We start from the raw sequence: 18,699 nt of genomic DNA, 5'->3' as shown, positions 1-18,699 counted from the left end.
CCTTCCAGATGGTCATGAGTAACTAGTCCCAGAGACACCATGAAGGCAAGTTTCTGAGGGGGGGGGAGAAAAAAAAGATTATGGTAAGTCCAACCGTTAGGATAAGCTATGTCAGTTAGGCCCTTTAAAGTCAGGTAACTAAGCAACAAAAATGTTATTAGTGATACTTTGCTTCTATATAAATCACTTTTCATTCATATATGTCAAACTGCTTTACAGGGGATAGACAATAGTCCCGTTTTCTAGATGGGAACCCAGGCTGAGATACAGGGAAATGCCAATTGCTCATTATCACAGAGTTGGCAGAGCTGAGAAAAAGAAAGCAGTTTCTTTACTTCCAGTCCAGAGCTGAACTATGTGATTGCCTCTTAGTAAATACCAAGACAGTTCATTTGCCAGCAAAATATTGCTAGTTGAAGATCATTCTCCATATATTTGAACTACAAGCAGCAACTCTGGTTTACACTTGCCATTCAATAAGGGCTATGGCTTTCTTAAAGGATTCTAATTTTAAGGCAGGAAGTGCACAGACATGTAAAGATCAGAATTTGTACTGACAACAGTTAACGCTCACACAGTAGTCAGTTTGAATCCATTTACAAAAACAAATGTAGTAGAGCATTTAGCTGTAATCAGTTCCAAAGTTCCGCATGGCAGAAGGGCTTTAAGAAATTGCCATTCTGGGCACTCTTTTCCCCCAAAACCAACTGGACCTAAACTGGAATAAAACCCAGGCAGAATGTGAACATGACTGTTTCCATCCTTCTCACCAGTGAAGAGGTATTTTATAAAGCCAAATAAGAACATTCCTCCAGCATTAAAAATAACTCCAGAAGTCTAAAACCTCAAAGGAATGGAAATCAACACTGTAATCTAAGCCTCCTGGTTGAAAGAAGTATCACAGGGAAATGATGATCTTCTAATTTAGAAAAGTCAAATGCATTCCAGGACTGAAAAATGCAATGCATTATATTTAGTTAGATTTCTTATTCTGTAGCCTTATCAACTACTGCTGTCCAACAGGAATGTATGGAATGTTAAAGTTAAGCAGTCTTGAGGGAACAGAGGGGAAGCAATGTTTTCTGAAGGACAGAGTGTTTCCTTTTTTTTCTTAAAAGAAAGATCTGGGTGTGTTCTGATACCTGTGGATTTTCTTCTCGTTTTGGCTTCGGTGCAGCAGGCGGAGTAACTGTACGACTTTCTGTTTGCTTCTCTTCTGCTTCCACATGTGGTTTAATAGTCTGAAAGAAATAGTGTTTCTCTCATTCAATGACAAAAATTACTTTTTTTTACTTTTGACTAATAAAGCAAAACAAATACTTTCACAGATACAGGAGAAAAGGTTTAACGCTGGCAGTATACTAACAAAGACTTAATTGAGGAATCTGACGTGAGATGAATGTTAAATAAGGTGTTTTCCTTTAACAAAGGATGAAACAGCCTTACCACCATTCCGTTAACCCACGCAGCCACGCAAACAATACAAGTCATCTTAAGAGTTAACTCCATTACAGAAACCACTGTATGGTATGGGAAAACTAACAGGCACTTTAGGAAAAAGCATCCCATGGAAAACTTCCAGGTAGAAACTATTCTGCATGGCACAAGCACTTTGTACTTCTCACTCCTCAGTCTTCATATTTCATAGAATTATGAATGGCTTACAAAACGTCTCTCTGTCTCCTACGATGTCAGATGCTTCTGAAGCTTTTTCCTTCTCTGAAGTCATAATCTTCTGCAATAGTATCACAAACCCTGCATGACAATCCTCAGACCGTGGCATAGCTGCTGAGGCTATAAACTGAGTAAGGTAAGCTACAGATAGACAAACTTTTCCCCTTTATGATATGGAGAAAATGTACAGAAACATTCACGTATTATTAAACCACCACCATTCTTCTATATGTTTTTCAACAGTTGAATTGCCAGTAATTATTCAAAGAGCAAATGAATATCGCTGACATCAAAAGGAATAGGCATCAAAAGTATAGTGTTGCAGAAGTACAACTTCAAACCATATGAAAAGAACATGCACTGCTGAACAACTTGTGGAACAGCCTTGAGGTACACAAGACCCTACTCATGAGAATTCATAAGCAGAACTGAGCATAAGCATATCTTTCATGTACATGATTTTCACAATCTCCATAGGTGACTTCAAAAGCAGAAGGTAACTTGAAGGCACATTAGCCTATGAGAGTTATCATGAAATATATACTATTATTATTTATATAAATTACAGAAATACTATGTTATAGATAACGTATCACATAGTATACAATATTATACTAAAATATACCATAGGGAAGAGTTAGAAGTGAAACAGAAGATTGCTTTACTCGAAGTGAATGGCAAGGACTCTCGGTTGCAATCCACACTGACTAAAGTCATGTTTTATTTTATAGAAGTCTTTTCTGGAGAGAGCCTTTAAAACTAACCATCTAGAATTCTCTGTTTCTGAGGGTCTCCCATTCACTCAATCAATCCAATTCAGTCACGGGGAACTATCAGCCTTCAGAAGGTGAGCAAGACTATTTTGCCTCCAATCACAAGACTGCAAGATCAAGGAAGAAATGGCTACATTTATCATACTAAATACCTCTATGATTTTGCGTAATTTTTGCCTTTCACGTAGCCACCCTTTGAAAAACAGAAATGCAGAAAATATTTTTCCAGTGTTTCTTAAAGGCTTGATATGAACATGAACTTCAGTTTGTACTTGGTCTCCAAGATACTACTACAGCCCTGCTATGTAGCTTGCTTGTCAACTACCGAAGTTAAGACAGTAGGGGGAGCATAAAAACACTAAAGCATAAGAAAAAGATTCCAATGGGCCATATTAAAGCAAATGGTAACTTCTGCCCCGAGAGTTGCAAGTCATTCCATAATTTGTACTGTTGTTGGAACACGAGTACCTCCAGTACCCACTGAAAACTTCTCCATGGTTGTCATCCTCTCCAAACCGGCACAGTAAAGCAATAAACCCAGTATGCTGCATTAGTAGACACTTTCTTATCTGTACCTGTTTTTCAATGTTTGGTTTGCTGATCTGTACAGTCTGAGGTCCAGCGAGCCTGGCACCCGGTGCTGCTATCACGATGCTGGTGAGCTGTGCCATAGGGAAAGTTTTGGCTATGGTTGCTGTCTGCCCGTTAACTACACGAACAGGATGTATGGAGTTCTGAGAGTTGGGTAAAGAGGTGGGTGTGAACTTGGTTGTCAACATCACAGGCCTCTGAATAAGCTGAGGAGCTGCAAGCATTGGAGGAGGTGCTGGGGCAATAGGAATGTTATTTTGGGCAACAGGTTTAGGTCGAACCTGATAAAAAAAAAGCAAACAAAAAGATATCTTTGTATATCAGTATTTCAGACTAACTTTTTAAGTAAGTCTTTCAATTCAGCCTGTATAATCTGCAGAAGGTTGCTTGATTTTTTATACGATGTAATTTTTAGCATAGTGTCCTAAGTATGCTGTGAGAAGGAAAAGTCACATTTTCAAACCTACTTGCATAAAACCATCCATAACATTTGCATATGCAGTCACTGCCCCTGAAATGGTATTTGAATGCACAGACACTTATATAGCACGTTTATTGCCCAGGTGCCTTATCTGTATCTAAATCAATGTATTGGTTTTGTAAGCCAAAAAATTCAGCACAGCTGAGGCTCTCACGTTAAAAGTGTGTCTCAGGGCTTTATTCTGAGCCTCCAAGAAATCATGAACAGTTGATTGTGCCCTGAAAGAAATAATTAAAATTTTCAGCAAATCCCTGCAACCTTTGTCAACTATATATATTATTTAGGCACCTGCATAACCAATCTTGCTAAGCAAAAAAATTGTCAAGATTATACATTAACCCCTCATTGAAAGCAGTAAAGGCTACAGGTAAATGCAGTCATTACTCTTTTCTTCTTTCACAAGAAAGAGCCACAAGAATCTTCCAGTCCTCCACCACCAATACTTGCTTATTTCTTGCCCATTGTTAAGTTTGCACTTATCACATCATTACAGAGTACAGAAGTAGAATACGTTACTCTGAAAATAAAGTCTTTTTCCTTATTTAATTTCTATTGTCCTATCCACCTTTAATACTCCATAATGCATTTTATCATGGAAAACTAGGTCACACTCCAACAGATCTCACCATCCCCAAATCTTAATCAGATACCAGCCTGTACTTTCCTTTTTTCTTTTGTAAAAGATTTAGACTTTTATTCACAGTGCCACATATCTCTTACAAACGAAATAGCTTCTCCAAGATGTTTTTTTTTTTAAATAAAGAAGCAATCTGTGTCTTCCGCAAATCATGAGAAAAAAAGTAAAACACAAGTTTTACTGCTCAGTTGCAAACAAAAGTCACTCTCCATTGCACTCCAGAAATACTTGGGAACAATCTAGAGACATCTCATTTTTCCTTTTTTGCTCATGAGCAGCAAAAAACATTAAGAGCAATTTAGGGCTTTGGGTGATGCTTTAATTTTACTGACACTTGTTCTGTGGGTTTGTTTCATTTGATGTAAATAGAATCATATACGATCATCGTATGTGGATTTCATAATCATAGACTTGTAAAGGTTGGGAGGCAGCTCAGGAGGTCTCTAATTTGACCTTCTGCTCAGACCAGGGCCAACACTAAATGCAGACCAGATTGCTCAGGGCATTGTCCAGATGGGTCTTGCAAGACTCCAAGGATGGAGCTTCCACGTCTCTGGGAAGCCTCTTCCACTCCTAATTGTCCTCAAAGAGAGAATTGTTTCCTTATACGCAGTCTAAACCTTCCCTGTTCCAATTTATGGTCATTGCCTATAAATCTCCTGCCAAACACCTATGTCTCCATCTTCTTGTTAATTTCTTTGTTGATATTGGAAATAAGGCTGCTGCTAGGGTGCCCCCAAAACCTCTTCTCCAAACTGAACAAGCTCAGATCCCTCAGCCTCCCCTTTCAGGTCATATATTCCTACCCCCCAGCTATCTTAGTGGCCTTCTTCCCCTAGATTGATTCAAATTTATCAACTTCTTTCTGGTACCAGGGGGTCCCAAATCGCACGCTGTATACCAGATCCAGTTTTATGATTGCTAAGGAAAGGTGGATAATCTCTTCCCTTAACCTACTGGCTGCAGTCCTGTTGGTACAGCCCAATATGCTGCTAAGCTGCTTTGCTGCCAGGGCACACCGCTAGTTTAGCTGTGGTCAACCAAGACCTTTTAAGCAGCGCTGCTCCCAAGCCAGCCAGTCCCCAGCCTGTACCTACGCAGGGGGTTAGTCCAAACAGGGCCCTCTGAACATCAGCACTGCCCTCAAGAGTATTGACTGCACCCTTACATCTGGCATCATCCGGAAACCTGTTGAGGATGAATTGTGTTCTCCACCAGGTCAGCAATAAAGACTGACAAAAATGATATTTATAGAAAGCATCTCCTGTCTATGCTATAATTAAGTTCCTTCTCCTATTGCTTGTTCTCTGTACACTCACCTGTGGAAGAAAATTTGGACGAGGAGTAAGTCTGGGAGGAGGGATGAACTGCGGCACTTTTATGGGCTGAGGCGTAGCCTGAACCTGCTGTAAGAACGTAAGAGAGTTCAGTAAGTGGAAAGAGCTTTGAAGTTGTTCACCAAACTCAACACCCTGAATGTAATTTCACCTCATTAGAGGTTCCTCATTAGAAATGTATTAGAGACAAACCTAATCTTACTTTCCAGCTCCTACACACCTTGCTTCATAAACTGAAGGAATCTTTCCTTTTAGTTCAACTGTACCAACTACTGTGCTCTGCAATCTAAAACCATTTCATCTGAAGACAAGGAAAACTCCTATTTGTTTTAATAGTTAAAAATCAGTTGGATGGAACTGCCATATGATTAACCTCTGAATGGCACTACTAGCTACCCTAAGTTGAGCACCCCTCTGAAATTCACGTTCATGTTAGTTTCCACCCTTCTCTACTTCTGTCCACCCACCCACATAAGACTGCAATTTACTTCAAAAAGGTCTTGTACTGATTAATTAATGCTTGGGAAAATAGTCTGAAATTGTTGATGAAATTTGCTACAGAAACATAAAACATGGACTATTATTAAAAAAGGATCACCTCCCCAAACCTAAGTAAGTTATTCAGCAAGGAAATGAAGCACAGACAAAAAGGACAGATGAGAGTGGTGCAAGGGATGTCATGGGAAAAGAGAACAGTAGAAAAAACTCCACTCAAAGAGTCTTCTCTATTCTGATTGCAAACATATGCCTCAATAGGAAGCAAAACTACTTCCATTTGCATTACTAAACTGTATTTTTTAATAAAGATAAATCGGATTTATGCTTAGTGAAGCCTTAGCCTTTACTCCAGAAGTGAAATTTCCCTGTCACAATGCTATGCAATGCCTGGCTTCCTGACCGAGAAGCCTATATAACCCAATTCTAAAACACCGCTTCTTTCATTTCTAGGTGGCTAACTATTCTGAAGACTGTGTGATGTAACCAAAGCACTTTCCAAAATATATGCTTAAAGAAACAGGATCTGTATATGTGTATGAAAAAGTGGTGAGTGAAGACATGGTAGTGGGGAGAGTTAAGTGATGTATCTAACAGCAGACTGTATCACGCAAAGGGAACAAGAGAGATTGACTCAAAAAAATCTAAGATGAAAACCCAAACTGATCAAACAAAGAAAGTCTGACATTTCCTTTATCAAAGAAAAGAGTAGGAATTCTGCAGAACACGGCCACATAGATTAGGTAGGGGCAAAACAATCGTTGCTTCCCCGTGACTAACTATTTACTAACACGGGAAACTTTACACAGAGGTGATGATGGTACTGATTTAATTCTGTAAACCAAAACAGTAATAACGATCCATGTAGACAGTAAACGCTTTTCTCTTAGACTATCATTTTAACAATGTCAACTGGTGAAGACTCACGACACGTCCCTGCTATTCTCCTTTCTGTGCAAAAATTTGACTGCTTATTTTTTTTCCAATAGCCCTCTTGTAAACTAAACCCACACGTATCTGCAGGGCAAACACATGAAACGCTTACCAAAGTTACTGTGTTTTTTGCCACTATTTGGACTGCCTCAGCTCCTGGCCCAGTGACCTTATTTGTTGTCTGGAGGTTGACTGGTGCATTCTGCGCATCAGTGCTGAGGACTGCTTTCTGATTGTTGTTGATAGCAGTAACCATGGCAATGGTAGGTCTCTGACCCACAACAGAGGCAGGCATGGTCGCAGTTGCTGCTTTCAAGACGAGAGGTAGTGTCTTAGTGGTGATCATAGAAGCTGTAGTTACAGTTTTCTAAGGGAAACAGAAAATACACTGTAAGAGACAGAGACACTTCGTATCAGACAGGACGTGGGTTGGTTAGTCAGAAACAATAGACAGTAAGAGAAAGAAAAGGCAGCACTGAGTCTATCTACCTACTACTCAGCAAGCACATTATCTTACACCTCTGGAAACTGGATAGCTAGAAAGGATTCTCATTTGAGGCACCTGATGGATCTATCTTAATCATCTGCAGCATTACAGATTGATTCAAAACAAATTCCCAAGAAAATGACAATCAAGTGTGAGTAGTGGCATATGCATTTTTGGATCTTTTAGTTTCATATTACTTCCAAACGCGTACTTTCAAAATCAAACCTATAAATTGGAGGTTTACGCAACATACTAGCAAACCAGATTCTCAACAATTAAAACTGAAATTTTCAAATGGAAACTTTATTTAAAGAGATCCTCGCAATCAGAGGAAGAGGGAAAAAACGTTCATAAATTGGTTTCTTGAAGAACAAAAACGTATTTTGATTTTGGGTATCTCAAATTTCAGTTTTAGCCATACATACAGTTATTTGGCCCTGAACTTTCTTTCCTAAGAATATCAGTAGGGCTACCCTGAAGTTGTAAGAGCTGGCCATTAGTCTGTCCAGCTGCAGGCAATTAAGTTTAACTTCTGTGGAACGGGCTGGTTTTGAAACATATACGTGACGCCGTGATTGCTCTTGGCCTGTTTTTTTAAAAAAAAAAACACTTTGGAATCACTTAATGCCAACATTTATCTGAAATGCCTGAATATACTATGCCCACAAATTCCAAAGTTAAAACAACTATAATTGCATGGTTTTGTTTTAAAATGTACTGTCTTCTAAGATGTTAAGGGAAACGAACAATTACGAATCTCATTGAAAAGGCAACAAGGCAAGAAAGTCTCCATGTAAAACGGGAACACAATGTGCACAGAAAACTCATGACAAGGTGACACTCAACAGAATGGGAAGTGAGCTTATTTCTTTTCTCTTTGGTGTAAAAAATCCATTGCACCAATGGCATTGCATCTTCAAAACAGTTATTGGTATGATCAGATGCTCTTAGTATTAAATAACCACCATTCCCTCCTGATGTCAGCGCTAGGCTCTACAACAGGAAAAAATGCAGAACCAGGGATCAGGCAGTCTTTTTCATGTTCTGAACATGCCTGATTAAGACTGCTTGATTTTAATCACACAAGACCTTTCTCTTCTTTCTAATAAAATAATATAAATGTATTTCCAGTTGGATTCTTCAGCATTTTCACCAATATTATTTCCTTCAACAAAAATGCAGTTTACCTTCACACCTCTAATTTCATAATGCTTAAACTGTATCCCCTAATTATTAATTACGCACCAAAAAAAATCCAACACTATATTGCCAAATCAAAGGATAACTCATGCTTCAATTTTATACATTTATACAAAATCCAGACATAATTAAATTCTCCTGAACAATTTTCATGAACAATTCCCTTAACTTTTTATCTGAGATTCAAAAGCTTTTTATTGACCTCTGCTGCACCTTCTCCAAAGCAGGAGGCTCCATTCCCCTAATGCAGTAACATTATTCAAGCTTTTTCAACGAGATGGAACATGGTATCATTTTCACAAGCATTACATTCATCCATAAACATTTTAAAGAAAAGTGTAATCGATCATGTAATACGAGACCGTGACTCTATCAAGGGGTCCGAGTAAGTCTGTAAGTACTAAGAGTATAGTTTCAGTCAGCAGAGCACAGAGCTTTAATATCCTTGTTACTTTGCTGAGCATTAATTACCTTATTTTTTCTAAAAAGTTTTCAATGCATGAATTCATACTGAAGTGCCATTCACAGTAAAACTGCATTATTTCACATAATAACATTGGAATAATATGACCTTTTAGCAGGCTTGCTGCTTTATGAAAATTTCAAAAGCCCTTCTTACTGGACTATATTAAGTATATTAAAATACCACTATTAAGGCAGCATATATACCTTGATTCCTAAATTGACTTACTCTGAAAATAACCATTGAAAGCATTCCCTTTCATGACACAGCCTTGAAAGATGTATTATTTACAAAAGTAGGCAGTAAAAATGTTCGAGAGACAAAATATTTGACTTTTCTTTGCTGAAAGAGATTGAAGGGCAACAGGACAGAGGCACAACCTTAGATACAAAATGTGTACAGAAGCAAGTGAGGTTACTTCAGGATTGTACCAAAATAAATAAAAATAGAAAAGCGTTAAGGATAAATGCTGGCCTATTTATTCAAATGAGAGGATGACCTGCCTTTCAGTTTATAATTACTTTCCAAGTACAACTGTATCGATGATAGTCAGAAGGGTGTAGCAGTTTTTTGACTGTTTCACTAGAGGGCTCTTTAACTTTGAACAAAACCTCAATTTTTACAACCCAGGAGATGACCTGGAAGTTAATGCATGAATGCAAAGTGTGGAATACGGAGAAATACATGAAACTGCTTTCGCAGTCATGTTTCCTGACTGAAAAACACAGACCATTGATACAGCAAATAGTGATCTCTTGTTTGGCTGTAAATATTTTAGGACACGGTAATATTTACTTCTTTTTTCCATTTTAGCTCTGGTATAGATGTTGCTGCTCAAAAATGCCTTTTCCATAGTTAAGTTTGTTTCATTTCTTCAATATTCTTTTATCAAAAATACAAGTACCTAAGTCTCTGAAATACATTTTTAGAGAGCATCCAAAACAACCTGTTGAGTTAATGAGAAAATTAACAGCCCAATCATTTCTCCCTCCTCTATTTCCAGGAAAAGCCAAGACAAGAACCACAATCAGTCAAAGGTATGGTTGTGATTCACTGCAATATGCATAAAGTAAACTTCATGGGTGAATTCTGCCATCTACCTATCCCGGTAAACATGGGTTGCTGAGATTGTATCAATGGGAAAAAATACACTTCTTTTTACACATACATTTCTTTGTACAAAACACCACCCTGCATTTTCTTGCTGTTTTATTAGCATACTTTGGGGATTCTAAATATTTGAACAAGAGAGATGTTGAATCAGCTTGGAATTCCCCTCTTAGTAATAGCAGATGACTTTCTCTGGTGAGTTCTGGGATTATGTCTCTAATCCTATCTGTACTCAAATTCAGTGTACCTTCCCAATAAAGACACTACTTTCTGAAGTTCAAACTTTGCAATTACCATTGTATACTTTTAGACTAATCCTTGAAGACTCAGATACATATTATTTGATACAAGTTACCTCTGTTTAAAAAGAATCGAGAAGAAAGAAGAGGGAACTGTTTTCTTACATTTTGTTCACAGATACAGTGAGCACTCCGTTAATCTTTTAAAAATAAATTATTTTAATAATACACCTCATGCAGTGCATGTAAAGACTTTACTGTTTCTTGAGATCTGCTGAGTACGGACAATAATTCATGCATCTATGGAAAAGATAGGTTCCTTTGCTAAACTTTTATTTACTTTTAAGAAAGGTGATACTGCCACTCTTCTTTTCTGTAAGGTTATGATCTGACTTTTAAACACTACATTTTTTAATTTTTTTTTTTACTTAGATAGGAGGTTATTGCTGAAAAAAAGGCACACAACCCATATCTGCATGTGCATAAAAGGAGAAATTCATATTGGTACACTAATGGGCGTAAGTGAAAGTTTGTCATTTTCTCTCTGCACCTTTCTTTGTGGTTTTTTTTTTTTTTCCCCCAGTGAACTTCACCTTCAGCAAGGAAAAGAATTATTGTAGAGATTTTTACCTGTGATCCAATCACGTTTGGAGAGGGTGCAGTAGATTGCTGCTGCTGTTGATGGTGGTGTTGCTGTAGCTGTTGTAGTGGTTGCGCCTGTGGTGTCTGTAGTTTGTTTTCTGACTGTGCCAATGGCTGTATTTGAAACTTACTGTCTGGCTGTTCTTGCTTCACTATCAAATTCTTTCGAAGCTGTTCCACCACTCTTTTCTACCAGATAGACAAAAACATAAACGGAAACAATGACAGTTATTTAGCTGCACGCATTAGAGAAGATACTAACACCTAAAGTTACGTTTATTTCACCTAAATACAGAACAGCTCAGAAGCTTCGTGGGACTTCTCATTTTGCAATTTTAAATATTGGTGTTACCTAATGGGCAGAGCGTCAAAACAGGCCACAGAGGAGTGCTGCTGCCCAGCAGGGTGACCTTGCGGAAACCCACCCATCCAAATTCAGCCTATTCGCAAACCACTGCAAAACCTAATTAACCTGTATTCACTTGAGACTTGTTAGCGTTCAGATTCCAAAGTTTTTGACTCCTTCAAACATGCACCGTTCCTACACAGTGACCAAAAAAGACTTCAGGTTGAAGCCTCAGGGCTGACTTCAAGGCAATGGGGATGCCATTTTGTATCAAGCATCAAAATCGAGTGGAGAGACAGTCAGTTTGGGTGCGAAGTGGGGAACAGGAAGGGCATAGATGTGTGGTGTTCTGCTTAATATTGGCACCTGAAGGAAAATCAGATAGGGCTACCTACGTGGGAAGGAAACTGCACAGACTTATTTCTCCCATCTTAAAGGCTTCCTATTACATTATAGCTTTTGAAAGTTTGAAATTATTTAAAAAAGAAGTTTCTTCTCCTGCTGGCCATTGTGTATCTTTAGACGGTAACTCAATAGATTTAAGAGCAGACAGGTGACCTGCAGGATACGATACCATGTCACCACGTGGGTAATAAGGGCTTACAATTTATGTTCATATTATACTTTAGTGTGGGCAAGCATGAAAGCACTATGAGGCTTTTTTTACCTTTTGCAGGCATGATAGAAACAGACATCTTTTCCTACACTCCAGCCACCGCCAAATGAGGACAGCTTTAAAAAGACCTAGAAATATACTTAAGCCCCCTTGATCAAGACAATACGTGTACTCCAAAAGAGTTATATGACAAGGTTGGCTTCAGAAGAGGTCAATGAAGCCCACAGATGTGGCAGGGGCTCAGCTGAGAAAGCTCCAGCAGAAACAGAAGTGGTCAGAAAACCTCTACCAGAGCCAGGCGGTGACAGAGTGGGCTGCCCCAAGCAGTTCTGCTTACACAGAAAAGAAAAAAATTTTCTGACAATATCAAATGTTTAGATTTTTGTTTTGAAACATCAGTATTAAGACACAGTATGAAACAGAGGGATGGAACAAAAAAAAAACCCAACCAAAAAAATCCAGCTATTTACAACCAACTGAAACAATTCCTTTCACACAGGATTATGAAATTCTGAGCTAACAAAATATCTGTTCTCTGCACAGTTCTTGTGGACGTACTGTAGACTTCTAATTCTGAGTATCTTGCTGACGATGAGTTAAAACTGCGCTGTGCCTCACACACTGAATGTGTACCTCTAGCCCAGAAGAAGATAACAAAAGGCACAACGTCCCAAATAAAACACACAATCAACAAAAAACCCACCTCTGTTTCATAAGGTTGAAATGTGTGAGCTCACATGACCGATCTTTTTGCAAAAGAGTGAATTCAGCAACTCAGAGGTGTACAGAAAGAGGACTGCCCGGCTTCTACAAAACCCACCACCGTGGCTGGGGATGCACGCTCAGCTCCGACGACAAGAGAAAAACAGGCCCAACATCACCAAAAATTCAGGGAGTTGGTAATGGACAGCAGCGTGAAGGAACTATTTTACACTGCATCCAGAAAAGCGCTAAAAGCTGTCAAAGCCTAAAAGCTTCAAATTGTTTGTTCCCTTCTAGAACAGGAAGGAAATAATAGGAGTGTAGAATGCATTTTTCTAATTCAGATATTTCACATAGTTTTAAATGGCCTGTGTCTATCAGCTCATTCGTACACATAATAACTGAACAATCATTTAAAATTGCTTTCTGAAAAGATCAACCGCGTTAACATGCAAACCAAAGTGCCATGTCAGCAAGCAGATACGAGAGCTGAAAAAAACATTTCCAGAGAGTAACCCGAGGGGGAGGAGAGAAGAACGGAGCAAAGTAGGAGAGGAAATAATGCAACATGCCTACGGATTACCTGCCAAAAAATGGACTGAACATAGACTGGACAGGAGGCTAAAGAATTACCGTACCCGGCATGAACAGGAAGGGAGTTTTTGTCTTCCACAGCTGCCTGTACGAAATTCAGTGATAATGGTGCTCTTCTACTGATTCCCTAACTGGAGGAAATCAGCACCACCAGCCCAAGAATTTATTTCCATTTTGTTCTTTACAATGGGAGGAATATTAGTGAAAGGATTAAAAAAAACCCCAAACTTAAAAAGAGAGAGAGAGGAGAGGGAGAGGCAGGCTGGAGGACTCCTCTGCCATACTGCTACGGCAGGGCGAGAGCCAGCGAGGACGGGAGCAGGAGCGAGGTGAGTCACATCGCGTTCACACGCCGCCTGTTCCACCCCCGGGCCTGAACCACGCCGTGCAGAGCTGGGGAAAAACAGGACCGAAGTACAACTTTTATTAGTGCCTTGTGCAAAAACCGAGGCTCAGCATATTTGGCACAAGATGGATAACGTGAGTGGAAAAACGCCGTTGCTCTGGAAGTCTACACTCGCCAGTTAGAGGCTGCTGAGAGCTGCCTGGCAGCGGCATATCCTGCCATCCATATCCATTATGCAGATATTAAATTGGAAGAAGCATCTAATGCTTTTAAGATTCAGAGAGTAAAACTGAAGTTTGCAGCACATGCCAATTGCTTACGCAGTTTATTAAGCTGCTTCTACCAACTGTCAGTAAAAATACCACCCTGAAACTACAGAAATCTGCAAGACTGCTGGGTCTTATCAAGCGGGACTCTGAACAATGTATTCCAAAATTACTTAGCTTAATTAGCAAAACCAGAAGAGACTCTCAGGGTTGCACCTACACAGGAACTAAGAGCAGATCTACGCCCGTTTCCAGCACTACCCTCCGCTGCGTCCTCCTCTGCACGGCCTCAACCCACGCCGTCCGTCTGACACCGCGCGGCCCCTCTGCGGCGTCCCGCAGGAACCGCTGCTCCGCAGCCGCGCAAGAGCCCCGGCACGTGTCTGTCTGCGGCAATGTCAGCAGAGCCTCGCTTTGTTGGGGATTAAACGGGAGGGCGGCGTGAAAGAAACTCTTGTCTACTGTCAGACTGGATACTTCATTAAAACTGTATTTTAAAATTGTTCTTCGGATATTTGCCTGCTCTTCATCAATTTTCGAGGCGGTTTGTGTTGCAGAAAAGTACAATCTGTATGACTGAAATTTGCCAAGGCTGGTATAAAGTGCTAGCTACGTGCCTTAGAGATTGAGTGCCAGTAAGATTGAGGTTATTTAAAGGTACCACAGAACTCTTAAGAAATATTCCCTCTTTTTCAGATGCAATCATTGCCATTTTTCCTTCCCACTCACTGTTATTTAAGAATATTTAATTTAATTAAATTCTTACTGACACATTCAAAATTTTAAATTGAGATTAACTCAGTCATAAACACATCATCACAGACAAAACACAATAGTCTTCTGCACGTCAGAAAGCTCTAACCCTCCCCATATTCCTAAAATAGTTTATTTTCCTGCAACACTGCAAACATATGAAAAGCATTTGTCTTTCAAGTTTACTGAATTGTCCTCAAAGCTGAATGCCAATCCTCTCTTTACATCCAGGACGGGAAAGACATTAAGAATGACATCGTTTCTTCCAAACTGTATTCTACCCTAAAAAGTAACTGCTAGCCCTCTGCAATGGTTACTATCAGACTACTGCAAAACCCATTTGTCGAACGGTGCCCCGTAAGCATAATCTCATAGTTCTTGCTGTCTTGACACATTCCTTGCTAGTCTCATCAAGAACCGTTCACACCACTGAGTTCACAGACCCCAGACATCTTACATGACCCTTTCTTAAAGGTAATAATCGTAATCAATATTGTGACAGTCAGCGACACCACTTTCTCATTCACGCCACAGGCCAGATCCTAACACAGCATTAGAAGATCATTTTGGTTTGATTAAGCAGAAAAACTGCTTCTACGGCCATAGACCTGTGCCAAAAGGTGTCTTCTCTGTGCTCATATAAAAAACTATTGTTAATATGTTGCTGTAAGGCAACGAAAAGTTCCTGGAGCAAACTTAAAAGCTTAGTAAGGTTTAAGTATAACATTATTAGCTAAGCATTATTTCCATTTTAATCAATCAATCAGTAACAAAATAGTTATCCGAGTACAGCAATTTTTTAAATACTAGATCCCTTGTTATATTTGGTGACACATTTTCGCCTTCATCCAAGAAACACATTCAGAAGAGCACATGTATCTAAAGGAAGGTCTGTTTTCAAACTTCAAAACATCAATAAAAACTAAAACGTAAAAATCTTCTGAAAATGAGAGTAAAGTACTGAACAACCTTGCAACGCATACCTGTTATATCACAAAACCAAAGCTGGTATGGTTTGAATTGTGTGGTTTCAATTGCTCAACTGCCTGTTAGCGACCTGCTCTCCTGCCCCACCAGTCCCGGGACGTCAGCTGTTACGGATCCCCCGTTCCCTCTTCCCTCCAAGGACCAAGACATATTCTCTGAGATATAAAAGTTGCCAACTGCTGAGACTGAAACAGTTAACAGAAAGTACTGATTTCACATAAGCTCCAACTTGGGAGTGGGATGGAGGGAATTCCATCGCTCTGCAATCTTCCTTTCCAGCCTCCCTCCCCTCTCCTTGACAGCCTCATCACCTGCCGCTACCCAAAGAGAAGTGAAATACCTCTGCTTTTTGACAAAACAGAGAGATACCAAAACTTCTGTGGCAGAAAGAAGCTAAAAGATTTTGAAGCCACGGCATAGGTAGGTAGCCTCTAACCTGCAAAAAGGGTGCATTTTGGGAGAGGTATTTGGGAGTGGAAAGATTACAAGCAAGGTTAATAATTGTACACTCATCTACTGCTTTTAGATAGTATCTAAAATTTAAAATAGTCAAATCCAATTATAGAAATTGATGACGCAGAATCTACACCAGTGAGGAAAAAAAAAATGTTGTACAAAACAACTTGAATTTAATTCCATTGAAAGATTAATCAAATGAATACAGAAATATTTTCAGCTATTTCTGTGGTTATCCTTTATTTTTTTATGGAATTTTGCATTTCTGGCTGTGCTTCACTCATACCCAGGCCTTTTTATCAACAAAAAAGTCTAAACCAACTAAATTAGAAAGAAAAAAGCATGGTACAACTTCCCACTTCTTGAAGGTGATTAAAATGGCACCTGCATCTTTCAGTCTGAAAAGACTCACTCGGGGCAGAGGCGTTTGTGCGCTGAATGGGAACGTACCAGTGGGACGGGGAGACCACGTCCACCTCATACTTTAATGCTTTATTGGGCTTTATTACTGAAACGTGCACTGTTTCTTTTTATAGTTTAAAATCAATTTTTTTTAAGCTTTTGTTAAATACAGAGATATCTTACCCAGTCAGTGAGTGCACTGCCAACACTCCACTAACTGTCCCAAAGAGCGTGTGCTGCATTCAGCCCACAGAAAACCTGGCTAAAGGCTGCACAAAGGTACAAGGACTTCTTCTGCGTGTCTAAAAGGGGTTGTGGAGCATATTAGGGGAACTGAATGCTTCTCCTCCCTCTACCTTGATGGTCCTATGGGATAAACTGAGCAATACGCTTACGATACCACTGAGCACCAGACGTGGACCAAGACAGTACAGTTAATTTTGGTACGCTCTGAATTCATGAGCTTGCTCTGCAGTCTTAATATCTTTAACACTACTACTGCATACAGCATAGGGTACCTTGTGTGAAACAAAATTTAAATAAATCTTCATTCTGTAAAAATTTACTTTGACATTTTGTCAGATAAATTTTGTTACATAGCATTGCCATGCTGTGAAAAGTATTTTTGTCATTAAAAATGCTGGTAAACTTACTACACTTCTTTATATTTTAGACTATTTAAAATAATTACTACAAGTGTGATTCTCAAACAAATATACAGTTCACACATGAACATACATACTTTAAAGAAGAATGTGGGATTTTTCATTTATGATCTAAAAACACTACTTGAAATTGCTAGAAATCATTCAGAAGTGAATTATGTAAGTTCTGAAAATAGTGCTAATTGCTTCATTCTTAACGGGGGAGAATGCTTATCATTTTTTTATTTTATTTTAAAATATAGCTAGAATTATAAATGAAAATGACCAAAAATAGTTGCTGTGCCATTCTGCTTTATGTGACTTCTTGATTGCTTTATTTTCAGTACCGTGTCTTCTACCATTTGCAGCACCACAAGACCAATTAATTTTTGGAAGGGAATGTTGTACCGTGAAATGCCTTATGCATCACTGTCTTCTCGTTTTAGAATTTTTACTCTTGCACAAAGTAGAGAACAGAGACTGAACTAATAGGAGCGGCACGCATACGTTTTCCTGCAGCTTATATATTAAACAAATGTACTATCTACCTTCTTACCCCAGTACATATCTTAACGGAAAGAAACTTGCAAGAACAGCTACAATAATTAAACAATGAAGCAATTAATGAACGGAGAATTAAGTGTATGACAACAGGCAAAGCAGAACAGGAGAAACAGTTAAGTGCAGTACTTTGCACATAATTAAGGAGGAATGGAATGAAAGGAATGAAATTAATTTTTTTTAATTTGACAAAGTTTGTTTTGGTTTAGGTTCTTCTGCTTCCCAGAAATACTTCCGAAGACAAATACAAACTGGTAAAAGGATGTGGGGATCACCTCAACATGAAAAGGCTGATGAAAAAATTAAACTGCTGACTACCATGGAAAAGGCGCTCATTTTAATTTTATCTTGCCTATCTCTGTGTTGTTCTACCTCCATTTGTCTGTTTCAGGGGGGAAAAAATATCTTAGGGGGAAAAAGGGCCACCTAGATTGTGCAGAAATGAAACAAAGGTTCTTTTGTACTTCAATGTAAAGTATATTAGTAAGATCTCTGACTGAACCTAGTTTTCTAGAAGTGTATAATGCAGTCTTGTAAAATCTGTCATGGACTGAACCTTGGGATATAAAATCCCAGCACAAAAAAAACCCCCTGTGGATTATTATTCCTATGCAGGAGAGCACAGAGGAACAACCACCCTCATGGGAAAGCCATTCGCATCTATACACAGCAGCTAGTTGTTTAAGCAAAACACCTCTGCCAGGGAAGTCCTGCTGCTTCTCTTCTCCTACCTCTGACTTACCTCATAATGTAGCATCCTTTAAACTGAATTTGTCTGAATTAAGCAAGCACAGTAGAGTAATTTAAATTAGTAAACTTAGTTCATGTTTCACAAATTATCAACTTAAATAAAAGTGTACTTTCAAATCTGATACCTCCTCAAATTTTTGAATAACCCAAGTGGAAAGGACAGTCATCAAGTAATTTTACAGCGTAGTACTGTAACACAGTCCCTTGAATAAAA

The 18,699-nt window shown here is 39.0% G+C and overlaps 1 protein-coding gene across 3 annotated transcripts in view; it reads right to left on the bottom strand.

The window, feature by feature from the left end:
• Positions 1-18,699, bottom strand: part of PHF21A (PHD finger protein 21A) — a 100,178-nt gene that overhangs the window by 16,334 nt on the left and 65,145 nt on the right. For 2 of the 3 annotated variants that reach the window (XM_009895673.1, XM_009895672.1), the window contains exons 5-10: positions 11,051-11,251; positions 7,034-7,288; positions 5,476-5,562; positions 3,023-3,319; positions 1,143-1,241; positions 2-53 (exon numbers count right to left, since the gene is read on the bottom strand). In XM_009895673.1, the coding sequence (XP_009893975.1) occupies positions 2-53; positions 1,143-1,241; positions 3,023-3,319; positions 5,476-5,562; positions 7,034-7,288; positions 11,051-11,251 (991 nt within the window). The remainder of the gene's footprint in view (position 1; positions 54-1,142; positions 1,242-3,022; positions 3,320-5,475; positions 5,563-7,033; positions 7,289-11,050; positions 11,252-18,699) is intronic. The other variant, XM_009895674.1, reaches the window with a different exon arrangement.

This window comes from Charadrius vociferus, unplaced genomic scaffold (genome assembly GCF_000708025.1).
Source record: "Charadrius vociferus isolate BGI_N301 unplaced genomic scaffold, ASM70802v2 scaffold111, whole genome shotgun sequence".
In the NCBI taxonomy this organism is placed as follows: domain Eukaryota; kingdom Metazoa; phylum Chordata; class Aves; order Charadriiformes; family Charadriidae; genus Charadrius; species Charadrius vociferus.
The sequence above is the reverse complement of the archived record's forward strand: the minus strand, read 5'-3'. Positions and strand labels throughout refer to the sequence as shown.